This window comes from Grammomys surdaster, unplaced genomic scaffold (genome assembly GCF_004785775.1).
Source record: "Grammomys surdaster isolate TR1022 unplaced genomic scaffold, NIH_TR_1.0 313, whole genome shotgun sequence".
NCBI lineage: Eukaryota > Metazoa > Chordata > Mammalia > Rodentia > Muridae > Grammomys > Grammomys surdaster.
In genome coordinates, this window is record NW_021604732.1 from 3871455 (window position 1) to 3897053 (window position 25599).

The 25599-nt window shown below is 41.7% G+C and overlaps 1 protein-coding gene across 6 annotated transcripts in view; it reads right to left on the reverse strand.

The window, feature by feature from the left end:
- Positions 1 to 743: 743 nt before the first annotated feature.
- Positions 744 to 25599, reverse strand: part of Ebf1 (EBF transcription factor 1) — a 379734-nt gene continuing 354878 nt past the window's right edge. For all 6 annotated transcript variants that reach the window (XM_028777670.1, XM_028777669.1, XM_028777668.1 and 3 more), the window contains exons 12-16: positions 15162 to 15227; positions 14499 to 14676; positions 13645 to 13824; positions 9869 to 10063; positions 744 to 2873 (exon numbers count right to left, since the gene is read on the reverse strand). In XM_028777670.1, the coding sequence (XP_028633503.1) occupies positions 2842 to 2873; positions 9869 to 10063; positions 13645 to 13824; positions 14499 to 14676; positions 15162 to 15227 (651 nt within the window). In that variant the 3' untranslated portion in view covers positions 744 to 2841. The remainder of the gene's footprint in view (positions 2874 to 9868; positions 10064 to 13644; positions 13825 to 14498; positions 14677 to 15161; positions 15228 to 25599) is intronic.

Sequence of the window (25599 nt, forward strand, 5' to 3'; positions counted from 1 at the left end):
GCGATACACGTTTTCTTTTTAAAGGCTCTTTGGGCTTTCCAGTAAAGTTCTCACCACGGCACATGGCTAACAGATTGGTGGCGTCTTTTGTCAGGGTCTGAGCCGGACATCTCACCAGCTCGCTGCTCGTTCCTTTGCAGACAGTTGTCTGGCTTACCAGACAAAATATGGCTTTAGACCTTAGACATCTTCAGGCCAGCGCTTACCACACGAATTCAGACAACCTTTCTGAGTACGGAGAAGCAATGCTAAACCTTGCTTATATTTTTTCCAGTTTCTTTTTATTATTATTATTATCATCATCAGTTGTCATTATTATTATTTCTCACCATGAAAAATCGGCTTTCCTCCCTCCCCTCCCCTACCAGCACCCCCTCCCAACTTCCCTCCCCTGCCCGCCCCATCCCATAAAAATCCGCACTCTGACAGTCTAGTGAAAACCATTGAAATCCATACGGGGCATGCACAGTCGCAGCATTGTTAATGTTCACTTGCTCTACTAGAAAAAGTAACATTGTCTTAAAGTAACAAAACAGTTCTTTTGTGCTTTTCGATTTCTTTTTTTTTCTTCTTTTTCTTTTTTTTTTTCTTAGAATGTTAGTGATGGCTGACAGTTGGGGGGGTGCACAGTACAATGTACAGGTGAAATGGATATGATTTGCATTGTTAAGGCATCCAATCTGCTGGTTTATATTTATGTGAAAGACAGAGAATATACAAGCAGACTTAAGAAAGAAAGTATGTTCATTGATCTCTATGAAGTTTCTCCCCCAAATTTAATGCACAAAATGCGTCACTCCAAAGGGAGAGATTCCATGCATATTAATAGAGTAAAACAGCATTTTTTGTATGCTTCCAAAGCAAAGGATACATTATTTTTAAATCTACAGAACTAAATACTACAAGAATAATATGCTACTATTTTTTTGCCATATATTGGAAAAAACTTCTTAACTTACAAATAATACAAAAATAGACAATGGCTTTTGGGTGGAAATTAAAAAAAATGAAGCATGGTTTAAAACAATACTAAAAATACCTATAAATGAATTGTTTAAAAATCACATTGAAACAGCTAATACAACCATAGGTGACCAAACTATTCGCGCGCACTGTTCACAAAGCAAACACACACACAAAAATAAACTGGGGGTGGGGTATGGGATGAAGGAGAGAAAAGCAATGTACAAATTCCAAAGATAAATACATTATTTATATGGATATTTTACAAAATCCCCATTAAAACAAACAAACAGAAAGCCTTTGAATTAACTTTGCAAGTATGTGCGAGCTAAAGGTAGTGCGCTTTTTATTTCTTTGCAAAATATGCAGTAAAATTGTTTTCCTGTGTGAGATCGAAAATCATCTTAAGACATTAAAATGTATAAATAAAACAACAACTTTGGCAAAAAAATCACAAAAGAAATCTACAGTATTTATAACTACATACAGAAACAGAAGGGCAAAGAAGGTCAGCAGGAACACGCCCCCTCAGAGCCTTGCTGGCTGAACCTTTGCTATGGATTCTTTAAGAACACTTCCCAGTTGAAAGCAAAATTTCCCATAGAAAGATGAGTTTGAAGCCTCAACCTTCCCTTCCTCTCTCCCAGTTTCCTTTCACACTGAACTCCAAAGCACTTTACCTGTTGACTGAATTTATAACTTTCCAACCATTCGGGGTCTTGCAGGTACAGACCCCTGTGTGATTAGAGAGCCCGGAACAGCATACCTACCTGGCTTTGTGAGTTTGCTTTGTTTGGGTTTTTGAGCCCAGATAAGATAGAGAGTTAATATTTAGTATTCCAGCGTGAGTAAGCTTAGATCTCTTGATGGTGGAGTGTGAGCGAGATTTTGGCTTGGTAAACTGGAGGGCATATGTGGAATTCTGTGCCTGGACCCTGTCCCATGAAGTCTTGAAGGAGATTCTCGCTCGGAACATGTACAGCTCCACTCTCAGAGGCTGCTGGCTTCAGGAGAAGTTGACGTTAAGTAAAAGAATAAGATCGGGTTTAAAGATGCAGGGTTTTTTTTTGTTTTGTTTTGTTTTGTTTTCATTTGTTTTTAAACAATCTGTCTAGAGGCACTGGATTTTCTGAGTACAAGGGAAAATGTGATCATGTATGTCGCTCGGTAACTTTCCAGGCTACACTTATTTACACAGTTACTTAAGACAACCATACAAAAGAGAGAAGGAAGCTTGCACTGCTAAGGGATGGCCTGTTAAGTTAGATATTGAAAATGCACGGTCTGAGCTAACTACCACTGATATGCTTTAAGGCGCAGAAGCCGACCCTTAGTTTTCTAAAAAATCTAACTGGCATTCCTATTCTGTCCCATACAAGCTTTTTTTTTTTTTTTAATTTATTTTTCCCTGTTTTTCTTTTTTTTTTTTCCTTTTTAGCTTTTTTGTAAATATCACCACTTCATTCTCCCCTTACATAGCTTTAAAAACATCATAAATTAAAACATGGAGTCTTATTTATAGTGGCCCTTGGGTGTAGCTTAATGGTTTATAAAAGACAAATGGTTGCAGAGTTAAGCTTAAGAAAAAAAAAAGAGAAAGAAAGAAAAAGAAAATGTGGGTTTGCTTTTTATCAATACAGAATAAATATATCCCCCAGATACTTGGGGGGTACAACTTTAACCAACACCCTGCTCTGGCAGATCCCCTTTCCAATTTCAGTATTTGCAAGGTCGGTGATTTTGTTTAAAAATCTGCAGTTATTGTGTAATTCCTCTTAAAAAGGCCTGAGTTAAAAGTTCCACTCTGGGACTCATGTCAGATTACTTTCGTAGCAGAATCCAACCTCTTCATTAATAAAATTCTTCAAGGCAATTCTTTCACATGGGAGGGACAATCATGCCAGATATCGCTACGGAGAGAAAAGACAGAAGTCAACGGTTTTGCATCCAAACATTTCACGAGGGAGGAGAGACACAATAATTAAAAAAAAAAAAAACCAACCCACACATGACAATGGTAATTGAATATTAACCAGATGTCCCTGCATCTTCCCAGGAATGAATTGTGTCATAAAATATACATGTACCTTATTAAAAATTATATACATGTATATGTGTCTCTAACAGGGTATCCTAAACATTCCTCCAAATCTGACTTCAATTTTAAGACATAGCTGGAAAGTTGCATAGCTTGAATACCATTGGGAAAGTTGCAGCCTCAGACTTTGCAAAATAGTGAGAATTTTCAGTTTGTCATTCTACCCCCACACACACACACATCACATACGAAATATAAAATAAAGAAATGGCCCGCTGTCACTGCCAACAATTTCTGCAAACAGTCTCTCCTTATGTTCTGTATTAGCATGAAAATTAAGCAACAGAGCAACCATCTGAGGGCCTTCCCTTCAGTGCTAGCTGGAAAAGGATATGCCAGCCACAGCAGGCATTGTTCACAGGGAGAGTGAAGTCCGGAGAAAGCATGGGGTTGGAGGAGAGAGCATATTTGCCTGAAACTGTAGAATGCCTTTTCTACTTTCAGGATTTCTGGAATGATCTGAGCATTGCCGCCAATAATAATTAATAATAAATAAATAAATAAATAAATAAATAAATAAATAAATGTAGCCTTTGAAGGGAAGACCTGTTTTGAGTCAACCCAATTTTTATTTTAGAGTTTGGAGTTAGGAGCTGGATAGCAGTGTTTAGAAAATTCTGCCACATGCCTGCCCACTTGGGAGTGCATTCCCCTGAGATGGCTAAGTGTCTGCCTGACCCTCCACCTCCTTGGCTGGAACATGAAATGAACTGCAGCACTCAAGAGTTAGTGGACATTTAAACAGACGTAGAGAGCCTGGGTGTAACTCCAAGGCAGGTTACCTCTGCCTGTGAACCAACCATTCCTACTTCTTGGATCTAGCTGAAAGCACTGTTAAAACTTCTCTGGTCTGTGTTTGCCCCTACATCAAACAGATACCACTCCATAGGGCACACTTAAAATAAAGGGTGTGGAAAATAGGGGTTTGCTGTAGGAAAGACATCCTGGTAGCTTGAAAATATACCAAGACTAGAGAGATGTCTGTGTAAAACCAAAGACATGGCTGTCTTTGGCTACCAATGATAACACGGAAAGAAAAAAAGAAAAGCCTTTTCTTTCCTTTTTATTGACAAATCTAAACTTAAGTGAATATTCTTGTTAGTGATTAATGCGTGCACGGGAAAAGCGGACCTCCTTCCCTTCCTTCCTTTGTCTAAACCATCATGTGTGGAAGATGTACCTTTAAAAATAAAGGAACCCCATTAGCACAGATGGACAGAAGGAGGCCAGGCCATGTGCCCCCACATTCATTACTCTGGCTTCTCTACCCCAACCCCTGACATTTTAGATTCAATTAAAAGAAAAACCCAAAAGTATTTTGCCAAACACTTTTTCCGTTAATTTTTAAACCCATCTGTATTCGCAAGGAAATTCAATCCACATGTTTCTGATTCATTTACACGTAAATCATCCAAATGTTGTTTTGCAAGAGCCCTTTTGCAGTCCAAAAGCTCCTGGAGTCCTTTCCTAAACCCTCATAAGCCTTTCTTTCTTAGAAACAGGAAGTCGTCTTTTGCCAAATGCAGCCTGACTTAAGCCCCCCACCCCCACCACCCAAGATTTGGGATCAGTTGGAAAAGCAGTCCCCTTAAGAGCTGAGTGAGCCCTAGATTTCACTGAACTGGGGGGGGGGCAGGGGGGTGTTTCAGGGGCTTAGTATTTAAACCCTGGGCCTTAACTTGAGAATTCCAGATGCTGCAGTCTCCTGTATAAGGATTGGTGGCTGGGGGGTGGGGGGGACCTCAGTGTGCTGACTCAGTGTGACTTTGGGTCCCTAAGCATGTGCCAGGTGCATCCTCTACCCTTATTATAAATAGCAGGATGCAAAACCCAGATAGCAGGAAGGTAAAGCTGGTAGCCAATGAAGCAAGTCTCTCTTCCTTTCTACAGAAAAATAAATAAATAAATAAATAAATAAATAAATAAATAAATAAATAAATAAAACTATGTTCCTGGTGTAGAAGGACAGGCTCTGTCCTGTCCTGGGATAGACAGCTCAGGAAGTGTCAATAAGATCTAAAGTGAAGCAGAGAGCTGACAAACCTGCTGTTTTAGCCCGTGGATTCTTAGATGTGTCCACCACAGCCTAGATGGACACTTACCATCTGGGTCCTATGAAAATATCCTATGAGGATAGCATGAATTTAAAAAAAAATTTAAAATAGTGTCTTGTTACTCAAATAATTTCTTTGATTGATTAGATTAAGCTTCCTCATAGGCTTTCATTAAAAGTTCCCCACCAAATTCACTAGTGAGCAGCCGGTACACTTCTTGGTTTGATACTTGTAAACCTCATAGCCTTGGGAGACTCAGCTGACACTTGAGTGAGCAGTCTCCTGGATGGGAATGAAGGGGATGTGGCAGAAGGCATGCCTTCTGCAGAGGGCTTGTACTATCCCGGGATGCTGGCTCAACCAGGTTTCTGACTTCTCTGAAGAGAATTTAGAGTAGTAGACATTTTCAAACATGATTTCTCTGCTTATAAATGTTTATAAACAGCTGGTGTTAAGATCAAATATACTTAAAGGGCACCATGGGATGGCATGGCTTGTCCCGACTCTGCCAACTCTTCTAGGCCAGCCTACAGAGTATAAGTCTAACACAAGGTCTATTGCCCTTTACACAAGGCCTGCAGTTACTTATTTACAAGTTTCTGTAAAGAGTGACTGCACCCTACACTTTTCTTACTCAACAAAAATGCTAGCCCTTTGTTGCCTGAGTCTAGGCACCTCAAAAGAGGCCCTCCCAATAAAGAAACCTCACTGCGTGACTACATGACAATCCTGGGTCTAGAAGCTGTTTTTCTATCTGTGCTGCAATCTGAAAATGAATTATGTGGGTGAGAGGGATGGGTATCGGAGGCCTGGAATGTCCCAAAACTGCTGCTGGAATGCTGACTTGCTTAAGTAGAGCCCAGGCTGATTCCCATGAGACAACACATTCCCAAGGCTCTGTGCCAAGACATCATCACAAGACCACAGTGGCTCTGCCATGGTCCCCAGTGTCTGGGTGATCATGTTTTCTGAGGGGAACCCCAAAACTCATTATGTTGAAAGGCAATTTAATCCATCTTAAAGGTTCCCATTTTGACAAGAACTAAGACACTGGCTGAAAGCTCCACAGAGTTGGGAGAGACTAAGGATGTAGTCTTTCCCCAAACTACCCCAGGTATAAATATTATGGGCTCATTAGGTGTGCAGTGAGGCAAGACCTTCTGCAAACTGAAGGGGGGGGGAGGTTCTGTAAGAGTTGATACTATGGTGCATAATATTTAGGGTCAAGAAAAGCCCAAATGTCAATAAGATATAGGGGGAGGAGGGTTGCCATGACTACTACTTCACAAAATCTCCCTGATCTTCTTATCTTAGTTAGTGGACATTTTGGTGGCATGTGATTGTTCTGTCCCGACTCTGAAGTCCTCATGTAGGACTCAGGCTCTTCGGGACAACTGTTTTAGAAGGAAAAAGACATTTGTTCCCATGGACAAGGGTTGAATAAAGCTGATGACTCTAGCCTTTGAGCTACAAAGACAGACTTACTTGGGAGTCTATGGTTAAGAGTTATCGATGACTTCATCGTGATAAGAATGGGTGGAGCCCTTTCTACATGTTTATCAGTCAATCCAGAGGGTAGCTGCAGTTTCCAGAGTTTTACACATGGCATTAATTGGCCTGAGTACGTGGGAAAGAGCTCTGCAGGCAAATGCCTTTAGCAAGCAAGATGGACAGTTGGCTCTGCTTATCCGTGGACTTAGCATCTGCACATTGGCCAATCACAGATCAGCATCATGAGGATGGGCCTTATATTAAGAGGAATGAGTTGGACTCAGAAAGACAGGTACCACCATCCTCACTTAGACATACAAGCTATAAAGCTAATCTCACAGAAGCAAAGACTAGGATGCTGATTGCCATAGCTGGGAAGCAGGGTAGAGAGGAATGGCAAAATGATGGCCAATGGGTACAGTGGACAGGTAAATAGGAGGACAGGTAACTTCTAATAGCACAGGAGTCCAACTGACAGCAACCAACCAAATGTTTCAGATTTGCTAGTAGAGAGAACTCACTTTCCTTATAAAGAAGTGACAAATCTCCCAGGTAACAGATGCAGTAACACATTGCTTATAGGAATGCTCTTGGTACAGGCACTTCTCATCTTAAAACAATACTCTCTCTGGGCTGGAATACCTAGTTACTTTTCATCAGAGAAGCAGTTCAAAGGCAGCTAGCCTATGAAATGACCTGACTCTGCTTCATGCTACTTCCCTCTATAGTCCATAGCTGGGAGCCAGCCTCTCTTGGGTAGATCTGTCTCACTAACCTGGGTATTGTGTCTTTCCCAATATAGGGAAGTTGCTTTCAAAGTTGTTAGACCTTGTTCCTCTACATGGATGTAACCTGGTGGCTCAACTATAATATGGCAAAGCAACCTGGAGGCTGAAAAGTTGAGGGAATGCTTAAGGTTCCTCTATCTGCTAATCCAGTGTCTGTGGACCAGCTATCTCAGCTCCCTGTCTCCATGTCCTGATCTGTAAGTGGATGGAATAAGCAGACACCTCAAAGAGCAGCAGGGAGGGAGCCTTGTGTCAGGGCATAAGCCAGGCTGGGAGCAAGCTGGTGTGACTCTCCATTCTCACCCGCACACCAAGTCATGGTGACGATCTCCTGCTGGCAAAGGGGTGGTGAAGGATCAGGCTTTAACAAAATGGAGGACATTCAATTAACAGTGATAGTCAGAGGTAAATAGGCCCTTAAAAAATGTAAATGGTCTAAATGTGTCACATCTAGTCTTGTTTACATGGTCAATTTGCTTGTCCAACTCTTCACTGGACACTTGTCCTGTCTGAATAAATGATCAATGTTCTGAACTGGGTGAGTCAAAGTGAAATGTCCTACTATAGGTGGAGCAGGCAGAGGAAGCACAGAACAATGCTGAGACCCTTGACCCATCTCAAGGGCCCATGGAAGTCTGTTCAGTGGGAAAGGAGGAGGGTCAAAACTAAAAAATGAGGTGAGAAGTGTCTGAAAGGCCACTGTCAGAAGGTCCCATTACCCAATGGACACTCAAAGATCCATGCAAGAGATCTCTGTACAAAACCAGTCTACCTGGCCTGAGATGTATTTCCAGAGTAAAATACTTCCCACCTTTCTTTAAGATGATAGACTAGTAAGTGTATGTCTTATTGATGGCAAGTTATTCTAGGCACTGACTTTGCTATGCCAAGCAATCTATCCACAGGTTCTCAGGAATGTTCTTAAAAATTCTGCCAGAGGTAGAGAGGCAGAAGGATGTGGTTGCTCAGTCTCTGGGGTTGTACCACTGAGGTTCAATCTTGACTTCAACGTGTCTTGACTATGCCCCTTAAGTGACCTAAGCTTGACTGTACCTTTCTATACATTAAGGGGAGTACTGAGCTCTGAAGGTCTTGGGGGAACCAGAGTGTACTTACTTCAGCAGAAAGTACCCAGAACGTAATATGTGTCTATATGTTAAACGGGGCATACACTTCCACATGAGAAATAAAGCTGGGAAATCCCAGGTGTGTCTCTGCCCTTCTGACCATTCTCTGGTCTCCACAGTTGCCCTCTATGAGTGATCTACTGGGCACAGAAGCCAGGCTTTGAGTGGTGCCGGGCAGGGATTATGGGCAGAATCCTGTGGCTTTCATTCACCTCCACCGCCTGCCTGATGTCTGTGACCTGTATTTACTCTCCCTAAGCTCGATCACCAGGTACTGTACTGATCTAATGGTCCCCATACGTCATCAAGACATTGTAGGGATTAAATAGATAAAGCCTGCTCTGTGCTTAGTGGAGCACCTGGCATACAGTTTGGTGCTCACTAGATGGTGGTTGATTATTTTATTGATCTTATTTCCCTGCAAGCTGTCTTGGGAATCTGGGATACATTCTTGGGAAGTGTTAGGTTCTAGGAAGAGATGAATTTTTTTTGGCCTGCTTTTGATGTCAATGACTTTCACACACCAGTTGGGAGGAGTCAAGCAACATTGCAACCTCCCTCCACTTTGAGTTTTCTTATCTGTAAGGTAGGGATTGTGAACATCTGTGTCATCATCCTACTGTGGGGGACACATGAGGTCCCAGAGGCCTGATACCATTCATGGAGCCGAGCACATGAGAAGAATGTAAGGAAAAAGTCGGCACGTTTTACATTTTTTTTTCTTCCCTCAATGAATGAAAAAGGTCAGCTCAAAACCTGATGGTCCCAACACTTCCCATACTTCATGGTGGAAGGGAGACTCTACAGCTTTAATATGAACTGGAATATTCCAGTGGTTCTCAAGAGGTCTTTGATGTTTGTTATACTTGTCCCTTAACCTTGGGCTCTCAATGAACTGCAGCTGTCCCCCTCTCTGCCACATCTTTACACAGCCTCATCCTGATACAAGCTACAAGAAGAGAGGGCTGAGTGACCTACTTCAGGGGAAGGCCTGTCCCAGGAGAGACTCTGTCATGAAGAACATGATAGTATCTATAAAACAACGGTCAGATAAAGGTGACAACAAAGAATGGAGAGGAACAAAAGAGAAATGGTGGCATTAGTAAATGCCTACAGTGTTCTCTAGCAAGTCCTGAGCTGGAGCAGAGTTCCTGGAGCAGGAAGGAGGATGCTACAGACACAGAGGAGGCATGAACAGTCCTAACAGCTGAGACCGGAGACTATCAACACGAAGGCAAAGAGGAGCTGGGACAGAGAGAAGCTGGTAGACCCCAGGGGCTAATTCCCATCTGCACCCCCCCACTCACAGCAACAGTGAGACACCTGCTTCAGATCTCTGGAACTTACCTTGCAGGCTGTTCCCGTTGGTGCTGGTGCAGGTGGGAGGCGGGGAGGTCTGGGGTCTGACAACTGGTGCGAAAGCACTCTTCTGTTTCACGGCAGAGACCATGTTGGCTGGTGAGAAGGAGAAGATGCCCGAGGAGCTGCTGCAGTTGGAGGGGAGGCTTGTAGATGAGGCCATGGTGGGACTGGATGGCACAACTGAAGGTTACGATGAGAGAGGAGAGTTACAGCTACACATGAGGAGGCTTGCAGAGATCTAACCTGGCTACTCTACTGTTGACCACTCTTGGGCAAGGCCCTCCCTAAACTCTCAGGATCCCACCACCCCTAATTTCATCACTTGGTACTTAGTAAGTGCTACCTTCAAGTTAGTGACCTTCATGATTTTACTGTGGGCTTATTGCATGCCCCATAATATGCTAGTCACTAGTGGCATGGCAGGGGAGATTTCCAGGGGTGCAGTGATAACCTCTTTCATTCAGACTAATAGATCCCAACACACGGAGCATGTTGTGGAAAGAAATACAGAGCCTCCATCCTTTTTTCAGTCAAGAAGACAAAAGCCTAATCCTTTCTTATCAGGGATAGCACAGCACAGGAGGGATCAGGGTAAAGGCAGTCATCTCTAGAGAGACAGAAGTGACAGGAGAGGACTTTATAAAGGGTTGCTCTCTCTGGCTTAAATAAGGTGCTAACATAGCATGTGGGGACGGAGGAGACAGGGAGAGGCTTGTTTGAGTGGATGTGATCACCAATGAAGGAATTGGACATGTAAATAAAAGGGGAATCAAAGGAAAAGCCAGCCAGCACCATGACTTTAGGCTCAGGCAGGTGGCGGTGTACATAAACCTCCTTCCTCTTCAAGAGATTATAAGGTCTGGATATGGCTGGGCCTGGATGCTCTACCACAGACTCCAGTAGGTAGAAAGCCAGGTAAACAAGAAAACCACTACATGCAGCATCATTGGAAACCACATAACTATAAATCCAGGTTCTAAATTCTCTATTCTCACTTCCCATGGAGCTTTCTACCACTGTTTGGAGATGAGCAGGGGGCTCTGACTTGTCTGGCAGTAGTGGGGACTTAGATAATCCGTGCTGAGAAAACTTTGGCCGGCCTAGTTACTTCAGAAGACAGAGGCTTTGCACACAGTGTCAAGGCTAATGTTTCCATACACACTGTTCCTTTGCTTCTACATCCTAGATACTCCTGGGTACTATATTGTTTATGTCACTTAATAAACATCACATATTTCTTTGTGATGCACAGGATTCTTCACATCTTTTCATGTCAGTTGACAGAATAACATAAGGCCAGGGGCATATAACATTTTTGTGTGTGTGTGTGTTTTAACCAGTAAACAAATTGGAACTGAAGAAGTAGTTGAGAGAATAGCCGAAGGGCCACAACTGGGTTGTAGTGAATACAACATATACATAGTACTCTTTCCACTGCATCCCCTGCAAAGCAATCATCCACAGAGGAAAAGGGCCACCAGGTCAGAAGAGCAGTTAGGACCTGGCTGGTGCTTGGTCTCTTAGCTTTAGAAAGTTGGTGATCTGAGGACCAAATCAGTCATCGGAAGGAAATGACTCTATCATCAGACCGAGTCAGCATGGGTTCAAATGGACACAGTGCTTACTGGAGGAGAATAGAAAGGTCTCATCCACACCTCAGCGTTCTCCCCAACATCTGCTAGACTGTACTTTTTTCTTTTAATGAGACCAGCATTTTTATCCATCTCTTAGGATTTGTAAATGTGGGAATGTGCTCAATAATAATACCCATTTAAATTGCAAAATTCCTGCACTGGAGGTTTGATTTTTAAATATTCTTAGACTTGAAATCCTGCTGGCTCACCAAGGAAGGCAATTAATCTCGTTGGCAAATGCGATCATTATGTGTATTTAGAGGTGGGGGGCTTGGGGGGGCAGTTAACAAGAAAGGGGTAAAATATAGTGGAGCACTGCCATTTGTTACGACATTATTAGTTACCAGCAGCCATGCCGCAAAATGTGTTCACCCATAGAATGTCTTATTTTATTTTTTTTATTTTGTCGGAATTTTTCAACATGAGTGGTTTATGAATAATTAAGTATTACAGAGGCAACTATTCAAATCAGCTGGGCTCTGTGTTTATTGTTTTATTTGCATTTATGCAGATAAAAACCATCCCATCTGAGGGCCTATTTGGAAATTTAATACTGGATTTGTGAGCACTGAGGAAATCAATTAATGGAAATTAAATGTTCAAAGTTTCTCAGACTGACAGATGTGATCTCAGGCAGAAGGCACTGGGCGTCCTCACAGGTTGGGGAAGGTGAACAACCCCAGCCCCTAAATTGAATCGCTACCATATAGCAATTAGCTTATTGATTTAATTAAGAATGCCACCTTTTAATTTTCAGGTCATGATGGAAACATTTTCTGACTGAGTAGCTGGGAGAATGTTGAGGGATAGATCTTCAATAAATCAAAACCCAATAAATCAAAACCCAATGTGAAACTGCTCCCGGTGCTGGCTGGTAAACTGACTTGGTACGTGCAGATGATCTGGCAAATATTAAATCTTCTACAAATGGTGAATAAGGTAGAAATAAAAATAGAGTACATCCCGAGCAGAGAATTCTCTCAGATATAACTCAGGGCCAGGATGACCTGCCACCTTCAAGTTGTTAGCCACAAACCACACTCAGCAAGGAGCCAGCTTTGTTTTCTATACTTGGAGCTAAGATTCATGAATATTCTTTCATTTAGCCACACACTTTTGTTCCTCCACAAATGTCTACGCATCTAGCCACATTTTCTACATCTGAAGAACTCACCACCATGTTCCAGGTGAACTTGGCCATCTATGGAAAGGTCCTCAGAGGGAGAGCAAGAGGTTATGGGGAAAGAGCCTGTGACATTTTATAGAGAGAAATGCCAGTTTGCTAGGCTCTTTAGATGTATGTATTTCTATATAAAGATGCCAATTTGCTGCATTCTTTAGATACAATTGAAGTGTTGTGTCCAAACAAATCCTTTATGCTAAACTTCCTTAGGGTAGGAATAGAGCACCTAGGAATATTCATATTCTTCCTCTCTTCCTCCCTCTCCCTTTCCCTCCTTCCCCCCTTTCTCTTTCTCTCTGTTTCCCTCTCTCTCTCCCCTTGTGTGCGTGTGCGTGTGCGTGTGCGTGTGTGTGTGTGTGTGGTGTGTAGGGGTGTTTCATCTTGCCAGATTTTTGTGAAACAATATATGTTTAAATCTGTTTTTCTATTTTTATGAGTATATTATGCACAAAAAGGGAAACAGAAATATCCGCAAACAAGTTCTATTATTTAAAGAAGGGATCTATTGTTGCAGCATCAGGATAATGACTTAGATTTCCAAATACCTCTTTCCTGTGCCAGGCATGAGGACCAGACTCTGGCAAATACCATCTTATCCCAAATCCACCAGTACAGGTGAAGATATGGTTCAGATACTTCTCCTCTTCAGGATGGGAATGATGAGAGGACATGACCTTACTCAGGGGCTTTCAAATAACTACTACAAGTGGGTGGTAACCCCATTGCCATCTGATCACAAGCATGGGTTCTTGGAATGGCCATTGGTCTTGTCCAAGGTGAGACTACAGAGATCTCTGCTAGAGGGATGGTGCTCAGATATTGAGGGTAGCAGCTTGGAAGGGGCATCGGGGCTCAAACCAAACAGTCATGCCCAACTGGCCTCTCTGTATGATACTAAGCTCTACAAAGGAAACATACAAGACTTGAGACATATATCTACTTACTGGCATAGGGTGAGTTGGCAGCTGAGCCATTGAGGAAGGTTGGGGAGCCGCCCAAATTGGACATGGCGGCAGAGCCGTAGCCGTTCATGCTTGTGGTGACAGAGTTATAGTTGGTCTGCTGTGGGGTGGTGCTCGGCACATAGCCATGTGGTGACACACTGCTTGAGTTGCGGGTGAAACCTGAAAAGTGAGGGGACAAACCAGGGGTGAGGGTGGCATTCAGATGGTGCACTCCTGGGAGACCTGAGGTATAAGGGAGGAACATCTCCATTATTGCCCCCTCACTGCAACCGAGAGGGAAAAGAACTGATGATTCATGGGCATGGGCTGGTCGTGCTATCTCTGTGATTAAAATGGGAAGCTAGCAAAGACACATTTCTTAGGAGATCATAAATACTTAGCAGGCCTGTGAGAAGTGGCAATGCAGGGCCTATAAATTATCATTTGGGAGTGGGAATAAATCCCAATCTAAGAGATGTTCCCCCGAGTTAACAGGTCCCTCTTCTCTGGGCAAGAATGATGTGTTGTGGCCTATGAGAACTTTAATTCCATCCCTCTTTGTGATCTGTCACTCATGATTTATGGTGAAAAGTTGGATGTAGAGATGGCTGAATGCATGCATGCATTCTTTCTAGCCCCCTACTAGGTCTCCAGATGTGAAACTAGAAACAAAATCCTATAATAACATTTGATACACACAAGTGAAGAATCTCTGCTTTTAGAAGAAAATAATTGATTTTTTTCTTTTCTTTCTTTTTTCTTTCTCTTCTTTTTTTTAATGGTGGGAGGGGCAAGAGCTTGCCTTTGTCAAGGGGCAGGGGAAATGGAAGACAGGGAAACAGCAGGCTTCTGACCTTGGTTGGTGGCTTGTGATGCCTCGGAGACATTCACAGCCAGTTGTCCACTGAAGGAGTTCACACCCATCATCCCCGCATGGACTGAAGTGTTAGCAAGGGCTGGGAGCTGGTTGTGGTTTCGAGGGACACTGTACAGAGCCTCTGCAATGTCGGCAGCTCTCTTCAGGATAATCTCCTGAAAAGTCAAAGGCACATCTTTGTTAGCTACCCCAACTCATACTTCCCAATAGCCTTTTTGTGCTTCCTCTGACATATTCTATGCTCAGAGCCTTAAGGGGTCAACTGTAGTCCCTTCCGTTCCTTGCGTATCATTGCTCATGAAGCATGAATAGTACATTATTGGGGCCTCATTGTATATTTTAGGAGAAGAAATTAAATCCTTCCTTTCCAGTCAAGATTCATTCTTAAATGGAGCACTTCTCCAGAAAGGCAAATGATTCAATAGAAAAAGAAATAGAAGTTTTGCAAAAGCAAGAAAGTCTGAACAGCCCTGTGACATGTCACATCTCAGATCCTTAGGTTCTTAACACATGATTATTGCTTTCAAAGGCTGTTTTAAAAAATGCTTTCTCACAGAGTAAGGACTCTGAGGTTTGTTTGTTTGTTTGTTTTAATTGAATGAGCAAGCATTTCATTAAGCTAGAGACCTGGAACACTCACCTGGTTGTTGTGGGGCATCCCATACAGGGCTTCAACCAGATCCGCAGCTCTTTTAAGGATCACTTCCTGTCAAGAAAACAAAAATAGATTGTAGGCTTCTGAAGGATAGCAAGTGTCCTTATCTTTCACATGACAGCATCATCATCCTTCTGGCCATCCTTTGCCAAGAGACAGTTGTAAAGCAGTAGCTTGGGGACCCCCTAAAATGGTATTAAGTCACCAATTCATCATTGTTCACATGCACACTTAATTGAGCCGAGAGCCGAACATCAATGGTACTGCAAGATAAAACATATCACTCAATCATCTGCCACAGGCATGTAAAGCACTCTCATATGTTTATTGCCGAATACAATTGCATGGTCATTTACTAGATTGCTATAATCAATGTCATTCAGCACATGGTATGAATCCCTAAAATGTGTTTATTTTGTACTTAATTGCTTATTCCAGAAACGCTGACCTTATCAGATAGGTCATTTTCAAGGAATTTCCAATCAATCAATCTTCAGCCACTAAAGAAGCATGTAGCCTTAAGCTTCTTTTGTTTGTCTGTCTTATGTGGCAGAGACACAGGAAGCTCACATGTGGAAGGAATATGATGTTGATCAAAGACCCTTGCACCAGGATTCTGTTGTCTCTAGAAGCTCCCGCTGTGCCCATGAGTCATAGCCTTGATTTCTTATACTGAAAGTCTTTGCTGTTTCTGCAGTGTTTGTGTTTCTTCTCTCTCGCTCGCCCATTCTTCTAAGTCTATTCTTTAATATTCATTAAAGTTGAAGAAAAAGTGACTACCTCTTCTTACTAAGCTAGCCTTCCACATTGGCTTGCATGGGTCCAGTCAATGGGGACATTCTACAAAAACTCACATCTGGACATGTGTAAGTTGTTCTTGAGATGGGAGGTCAGCAAAGAACCATATCCAAGAATGCGAGGCAGAAAGGTGACTTATCAGAAGATCTGTTTACTGTAGTCCAGTGTGGGTAAAGGTGCAAATGGAAGTACAGCTTGAAAATCAGATGCCTCAGAACCCAAATGGGAAGGCACTGCTGTTCAATTTTCATTCACTCCAGACACTGATCAGAAAATAGGGCTATAATTGCATTCATTTCGCTGTCGCTGTGGCCTCTTCAAAAATCCTCGAACAACTCTTTAAATGACAAGCTTTTAGATATATATTAGCATTTTTCAATTTGAAATTCTCCACAATATAAGATAAAACAGTTGTCATACCGAAGTAACTACTTACCACATATATAATATCTTAATTTCAAAATGAGATAGAGGAGGAGTTTCCAATTCTTGATAAACATTGATGCTTGCCTTAAGAAGCACCCTCCCCTTTCTAAAAACAACTCAGTCATTTTTTTCATGTAGGGGATAGAAATGTGCAATATAATCAATGGAATTGGAGCCAATGTATCGAAAATGAATTCTTGACTTTTTAATGCAAGCTATAAGATAATTCACCACCTTTTGTTTGCAGGAGTATCTGTCCACGGCAGTTAATAATTGACCAGGGCACAGGCACACTAAACCCTATCCCCAGCTCAAATTCAGCTAAGCTAGTGCTGCTTCCACCAAAACCCTGTGGCTTTTCCTGGCTCTGGGGAAAGACTAAAACAAAACAGTATTGACTTAATTCATTTATTAAAAGATTCACCATCTCTGGGTCTATGGTCACATGTATCTATCTCCAAACGGGTATTTATGGCGATGTTTGGGCTCTACTAGGAAGGCATTTCTCTTCACATTTTTTTTTTGAAGAAAAAAAAAATACAGATCTCTTGTTTGTCAAGCTCATGATGTAGTCCATAAAGAAAGTGATGCTTTTCAGGTCTGTGACACTGTAAGTGGAGGTTGTCGCCACCCTTCTTATTTCCATTAATTGCACAAAATCGGGGAGTTCAGAAGGAATGCCAAAATCTTAGAAGATCTTATAAATCTGAAAATCTGCATTTTTTGATGACCAAGTGTTTCAGTGCAATGCCCTACCTGATAGCTTTTTTTCGGTATCAGAAGCTGGTTACCATTTAACCATCTGAATATGAAGCACATAGATTTCTCTCCCTGCTCCCAGTCTGACAATGGATCCTTTTAATCCTTGGTTTCACTGTTTTTGATTCATGATGGTGCAGCTTGTTCTTCCAGCCCAGCACATGGTCACAGGCATGGTAACAGCATAATATCACTTCAAGCCATCATCTGAATTTCAGGGAGAATGAGCCTGATTTCTTGTCCAGAAAACTATGTCCTTAAATGATAACTCACTCATCTAAAAATGTCCTTCACTGCAGTGACAAACTAGGGGTTTTAGGGAGACCCATATTTGGCTTAGCCCTGCCAATGTGATTAGGCTTCTGTTAGTTATTTGTGCAAATAGGAAGGAAGAAAGACATTCTCGGGCCCTCCGTGAGTTAGTGCCACAGACCTGCAAGGGGCTCGGATTTCGGTGACCAGAAAATTGCTCTCACCTCCATGTCATTACGTTCCCAGTGAACTAGCCCCCAAGCGTGTTTGTGTTGGGGATCTAATATATTGCCTTTCAATCAGAGCTGAGAGCCACTGAACACAGAGACAGAACATGACGAGCAGGTCAGGAAAGCAATAAAGATTTTACAGAGCTGTCCAAGGTGCTAAATTTACTCAATAATGGGTTTGGCACCATAGTGTTAACCTCTCATTTACTACCAGTTTGAGGGACTAAATTGAAGTAGCTGACTTCATTTACCTTGAAATGTATATTTTATGACATTATGTAAGGAGATTGAAAGGGCACTGCAGTTTTAACAATTTAAAGGCTAAAGCATGTTTAAGATGAAACTTGAATATTTATTGTATATTGCACTTAAAGTATATAGAATGTTAAAATGTATTGATTAAATTTGTAAAAGGCATTATAAAAATGACAGGTAGTATAAGAGATGGATGTCTTTTAAAATCAAATTGATAGTGTATGCTGTCTCTTCTGTGGCCACAAGTGTAATTTTTTTGCAGTTTTATATGGTAATTTGAAAAATCTGTAACTTTACATTAGGAAGTGATTGAGCCTAAGATGTTTTTAAGAAAGAAATTTCCCACTAGGGAAAAAAAACTGGATATTTCATATAGTATTTTGTCTTGGAAATTATTCCTTAAGTCCTATTTTGGTGGCATCAAGTGGGAGTATGGTAGACAGAGCCTTCAATTCTAATATTCAATTTCAATGTTTCTCAAAAGAAAAGGTACTTGGCTAGTACTAATATTCAATTTTTCAAGGCATTCATTTGTCAGAGAGATTTTCTCTTCCTTTCTTAATGATAAAATATCCCCCTACTCGTATTTTTAAACATGAGAGTAGAGATTAGAGTCTTCCAAGATAATTAATCCTATACTTGGATTTCAAAACAAAGTCCCATTGGAGAATAAAAAAGACATCCATGAGTATCCTAAATATTGGAAATCTCTAGAGTCTTCTCTAAAGACTTTAATGCTTGTCCTCCAACCAAAATTCTGACTCAGACATGATTTTTCTCTGTATGGCCCTGAAGTTTTAAAGAAACAGTGTGTTTGTTCTTAAAGACAACTTCACATTGATCTGTTTTTCTCTTACAATAACAACGTGTCATCTCTTGTCCTTCAGTGTTCTCAAAGTTACGGTTGTATAAATGGGGGCTTTGGAGTGGGAAGGGACCACATTACTAAACCTACTGGGAGGTAACAGAAGAATTCTAGACTCAAAGAATGGTGGGGTTCCAAGAAAGTTCAAGTGTAATTGCCATGAGCTTAGTTTATGATTTGGGATCACAACAGCTGGATGGGCTGCAAAGAGAGGTCCAGGGTTTTGTTTTGTTTTGTTTTTTTCCTATATTTTAATCCAATCAGGTGGTGAGCAATTTCTAAGCTACTTGTGGCCATAATCATCATCTTTGAGTATCATTGTCCAGCTACTTTGAAGACTTGCTACCCTCCAGGAATTGAGCTTCAGGGTTCTACAAAGGTTACCCATGATGCCTTCATCCTCTGGCTAGTACACTCTAGCCAATCTTCTTTCCCTGTGATATTCGAGAGCTCTTTTCAGTTCAAGTTTAGGCAATCCTCATGAGCCTAGAGGCAAGATGGTGAGCTCTTTCTTCACTATCTCCTTACACAATTCTTCTTTGGAGAAACCACTTACAATATGTCCCACACCCCCAGAGACTGAACTTAGCAATGATGGGGTAGCAATGGCAGAGAAGGTGACAGATGAACATCCAGTCTTCACGCAGAGCCTCTCTGAAGCTATTCTTCATAACACCATTTGGCAAATGAAGAAATGAAGACTCAGACAAGTCAGCTAGTTTTCTAAGAGTATACATAGCTTCTGAGTGGCTGAGCAGAGATTCAAATCTGTTACACATAAAACCTGAGACCTTGACAACTATCCTAATCCACCAGTGACTATTCCAGCTTTACTGATGCTCCTCTGAAAACTAGTGTTGGCCATACCATCCAGACCTGCATAGAGTATATGCCATAAGTTATTTTGCTCTGGTCTGAAAGGCGTATGCCTTCATTGTCCACTGCTAGAAGCTATATAATACACAATAGACTTTTTGAGGCCCAGGGCTCATCGAATTCGCTTTCTAAGCACCCAAAACAATGTCCAGTAAAATCCAGCCCCAGAGAAAATCCCTGGAGAAGAGTCCACTACTAGATTTCATTACCGATCTTCTCAAAGTACACATCGAATTCACATTAATACACCAGTGATACGCTTACTGAAATTCATAAAAGCACAAGTGTGGAGTTTGGTATTCCATATGCTGAGTTTCTTAATCCAAAGTGTAAATTCCCAAAGGTTGAGTTTCGATCACTGTATTTTCTTAACATCACTTTTTTTCCTGTGAATTTGCTCTTTTATGCCTGCCAGCTTGTACTTACATTCTTAGTGTTGTGGTTAATAGAATAACTCATATTAGGACAATTATCTCAGGTAGTAGGCATCTAGCAACATGAGTCTGGTCTTAGTACACATCAGCCTGTTATGAGCTCTACTCTCAAGCCCTTAGAAAATAACATGTTTCTTTGCACATTCATAGATGGTCACCATACTGACCTGGAATGTCACCTCAAATATGCAGACACAGCCAGCTCATCCTTCCCTTCATTTCATGACAGTAAAATCTCTAGCGATTATTCTCCCATCCATGGGAATCTTCTCTTTATCATTTGGCCTCAAAGGTATAGCTAATAACCCAAAGACGAAGGCTATGCAACTATAGACATACTCACTTGCAATTGTAACTCAACATTTTGAGTCATATAAATCATCAACGGGAGGGGAGATGGCCTGAACTTACTTTCCTTCATGGCACATATAAGCCAACTTCCTCAGCTAAGGCATAGCCACTCATTAACACAGATGTTTTTAGGTTTCTAAATTAGATTTTGAGATTCTGGGAACTCATAAGGGATGCATTGATCACTGTGGAGGACAACCTATGCCACCTCTTACACTACCCCAGCCAGGAGATTAACATTTTGGAGGAAGGCAGAAGACAACAGAAGAGAAACATGACACACTTCAATGACAAAATCAAATTGATTAAAGTGATTCCTGAAGAAAACACCCAATAATTTCCTATCACCTCACATCCTTCTGACACCCCTTAATACCAATTCCCTTTCTTTTATCAGGGAACTCGGAGTGCAGTGGGCCAGGTACCAGCAATATAAAATGAAACAGAGTAGTGGGATCACTCCTGCCTTGGAACTGATCAGCATCTATTAAGGAAATCAGCACTGACTGCCGAGTTTATAGTGGGGCCCAGATTTTGCCCAGCTCACTAGATTTGTGGGTGCTGGCTCCTTCTCTTCTTGCTTCAGAGAGCCCGGGTGACATTACTGATTCCAAAGCCCCATCACTGAAAAAGCTGATTACAAGTTTTCAGAATCCTTTTCCCCACCATGCTGCATGCAGCAGGCTATAAACAGCAGTTGTATCGAGATGGGTTTCTTTGGAGGAGAGGTTTATATCCTAACTTCCTCTAGGTTTATTCGGCCAAATGGAAAATTCCATAATGGGAGACTCTGCATTCTAAAAATTCAGAATAATGAGGCCAGTGAGGAGACGGGTGAGACAGACCAAAACAACACTTGGGCACTGCTCAGCTCCCTCTCCTCAGAGAGACATTCCCCACAGTTTTTCATTTTTCTTGCAATATGAAACTTCTTGAAAGAGAGTTTCCCGCACATCATTAGAAGCCCTTGGTGTCACACTTTAACACTCTTCACTCAGAAGCCCTGTGACTGCAAAGAGTCACTTACATTTAGTGTGGATATAATTAAGCATGTTTCTGTTGAAAGGGGCACTCTCATTATGGCTAAGGACCACTTTAGAGTAAATTGAAATGGAAAGGAATAGCACAGAGGAGGTGGAGGTAGCAAGTGGATATTTCCAGGGACGCATAAAATGCCAAATGTGTAACAATTAGATTTTACAGCTCTGTACTCTAAAGACTTCAGAGTGTTTTATTATATAAGGAGGCTCAGCTGGGGCTGGGGTGATGGCTCAGTCAGGAAAGAGCTTGCTTCACCAGCATGAGGACCCCGGTTCAATCCCTAAGCTCTACATAAGCCAGGTGGAGTTGTGTGTGCTTTCAACCCCAATGTTTGGAAAGCAGAGAAGAATAGATCCTTGGGGCTCTCTGGTCAACCAGCAAGGCTAACTGGGGAGCGGGGAATTCAATGAGGGACTTTGTCTGAAAACTAAAAAACACTTGGAAAGTGAAGAAGACACCTATCAGCGACTTTTGGCCTTCATATGTAACACGTATATGTGCAACAACACACACACACACAATTTGTCTTCCAAATAAACACATATGTGCATACATACATACATATATACATACATACATACTCACCTGAACCTATGGCTACCCTGCAGAATACTTTGGTGTGTGGTTTATCATCTTAAAAAGCAATACAATTCAAATTCCAAAATCTGTTTCCATTTGGATAATAAAACCATTAAATATTTTTTAAAATTTATGTGGTGTGTGTGTATGTGATCCTCTGGTGTGGTTGTGCACTACCTGCTGTCAGTGCTGAGAATCAAACTTTGGCCCTCTGGAAGAGTCACAGACATTCTTAACCATTGTACCATCTCTCAAGTCTCCAAAGTGTTATGTATTTTTAAAACAGCCTACTGTTACTACTATCAGTATCCAAGCATCCTAGTGTAGAGAACACACAGGAAAGACTAGTGAGTCTATCTTGGATCTTTGTTGAGTTTGTGTTCATTTTAGATGGTAGCTTTCCTACTTCCCAAATGTCTTATGTGTTGTCGCCCAGTGGGGCTGGAGATATACCAGAAAGCTTGTTTGTTACAATCAGGGGTGTAGGAGCCTTCTGAATGATGTGAGATTAAAATCTGTTGTAAGCTAACATGTCTGGATCCACGTAAGACATCCTAACTTACATGATTGACTTTTACAGTGGAAAGAAAAAGGCTGTTTTCAAGCAGCCGTTATTGCCTCAATGGGGGAAAAATCAATGAAACTGAAATGAACAAGAGATTTTGTCTGAGCTGCAGTTAATACCACTGAAGAGCTATGGATATTAAAAGGTCAACAAATAAATTAGCCAGAGTGTTATGAAATGAATGATTTGGCTTATAATTTTATTGAGTGAAAATTGTTCCCTGCCTATTAGACCAGGTAATTTTTATCTGGTGCCTCAATGACTGTTCCATAAGCAATAATATAGTTGTAAGAGCTGCTGGTTCGATCGTGTGACCTCTGAGAAGCTGGCCAGGACAGCCGACTTCCCGATGATGGATAACGTAGCTTGGTCTCCAGGAGGTGCCAGGCCTCCCTTCCTGCAAGGGAATCTCATAAAAGAAACATTACAACTTGATTCATTTTACCAAAATGTTCGACTTTTCGGGTGTCAGCAGTTACGTGTAAATTGTGAAACCAGGCATTCCTGGGAAGAGTCACAACAATGGTTTTCCCTCCTCTATCTCTCTCTTTTTTTGGTCTCTATGCTTTCTCTTCTAAATGGTGTCATGGTAATTGGTGAATGGAAGCCTGGGGTGCTTCCTGCCACACATACAGGGAAGAATGGTATCTGTGCCCTTGTGGATGTGACCCGCTCTGAGGTACAAAGCTGAACCCAGCAACCCCTAGCTGCCTCTTCTCATTGCGATTCATTGTGCTGGTTTAAGACCAGCGCTCTGGGTTAGGTCCTGCCGAGTGGCCTTGGAAATCGACTTTCTGATCAGGATAAAAGGCTCTGCTGAAAGAGAAAACTCTGGACAGAGATGCCTTTTTCAGGGGTAGGTTGTAAAGTGAGCACACGAAACAAAAGCTGCCTAGAGTCAAAATTACCCTTGAAAATCTTTTAAGTCACCTTTAAGTCACCAAGGCTGAGGCTTTTAGAGACACACACACACAAAAGCCAAATATTATTTCTGTCTCTCTTTGTCTTTGGACCCTGGCTTCCTTCCCCTTAGGGTAAGATGAAATTAATATGGAGCTTAAGAAAAGACCTTGGAATGTGAGCAAATGATATGCTTGTCACATGTATGTGGATGTGTGTGCAAAATGCATGTGTGTTTACATTTATGTTAAACTAAAGTGGTGGATAAAAATACTATTCACTTCGGCTTTGTAAAGTTATTGAACAATGCTGGCTATTACATGTATATCTGGGTGAGTCATATCTGTGAATTATACTTCCCAAGGTTTAAGGGATAGTCTTGAGTACAATCTGCAGTCAAAATCCAGTGCCTTGGGGTAGAAATGTGGCTCACTGTGTAGAGTTCTTGTTTAGCATGCATAAAGCCTTGGGTTTGGACTTCGTCAGTGCATATAACTGGGCACAATGGTATATATCTGTAATCTCAGAATTCAGAGGCAAACACAGGAAGATCAGAAATTAAAGACCATTTTTGGCTATATAGTAAATTTGAGGCCAGCCTGGGATATATGATACCCTGTTTCCAGAAAATTGAAAATAAATAAATAAAATAAGCAGAAAAAAAATCCAGCAGTTTGTAAGGTAGAGACATGGCTTTACGATTAAGAGTGGGTACTGCTCGTGCAAAAGACTGGATTTCAGTTTCCAGGAACCTTCTCAATAACTCTAGCTCCAGGAGATCTGATACCTCTAGCCTTTATAGGCATCTGTATTAACTTGGATACACACATGCACACATGCACATATGAAAGGATGTACATGCATATGTGCACGTGCATACACACACACACACACACACACACACAGTTTCTCTAGACTGCTGGGAACTCAGTACTTGTTACTCCAATGCTTAACTGCAATGTTACTCAGGGCTGAAGATGGTGAAGAAGAATTCTAAGCTTGCCTGTGCTCCTATGGTTTGAGCCTTGAAGAGGATCCCTCATGGCTGGAAGATAAACATGGCTTTACCCCCTCCTCTTCCCTTTCTAATACAGGATGTGTGTGTGAGGTAGCTTAAACTAAATTTCCCTCTTCAAGAGCTCAGTGGTCAAAGAGCACCTGAGAGAGTTCTAGGGTTCTGCTGATGGGTGACTCTGTGAGCCCAAACACAGGCTCAACAGCCAAATGCCAGGAAGACTCTCTTTGGATTCTCTGTGTGGGCCTCTAATTCTTGCTACCATTTTCACCTAGCTCAGCCATTTGTGAGCTAACCTTAGTGAATGCCACCACATCTCTCCTCCAACCGAGTTGAGGGATTTTAAAACTGGCGTGCAAACTCGCCTCTCGATTTAGAATTCCATTTAATACCTTTGCATAGCCTGTGCTCAGGGACTCAGGCACTAGATCTGAAGTTCAATGGGCTTGGCTCAAATCCACACTGTGCTACTTATAAGTCATGTGAACGCATGCCTCTGTTTCCTTGTCTATAAAACAGGGCAATGCCGGCACTTGCTCCAGTCAGTTATACATACTGAGTGCCTACCAAGCACTCACCAATAATATTGACAATCCCTGCTTCTTTTATCGAGCATTTTGGCAAAGTCTGCACATTCTTGTACTCGACGGTGTTGTGACTGAGATGGATTCATGTCTGTAAAAAAACACTGAAAGCAATTGTGAATGGGCCAATGTTACTAGGTGGGAAACCTCTGCTCCCAGGCTGCATAAGCTGCCATAGGAAGCCTCTGCTTTGTAACTGCATAAGCTACTGCCTGACCACCACTACATTACTTTTCTCTCGGGCTCTGCCGGCTCATCCTTAAAAGGATATACACCAGTATGAAGCAGAAAATTCGATTGCAAAATAAGACGGCAAAAGATAAAAAATCACCTAAACAAGTAAAACTATTATTTTGTGAGGCTCCTATGACTTATTGGTGAAGCTACAAGTATATATATATATATATGTGTGTGTGTGTGTGTGTGTGTGTGTGTGTGTGTGTGTGTATATATATATATATATATATATATATATATATATATATATATATAT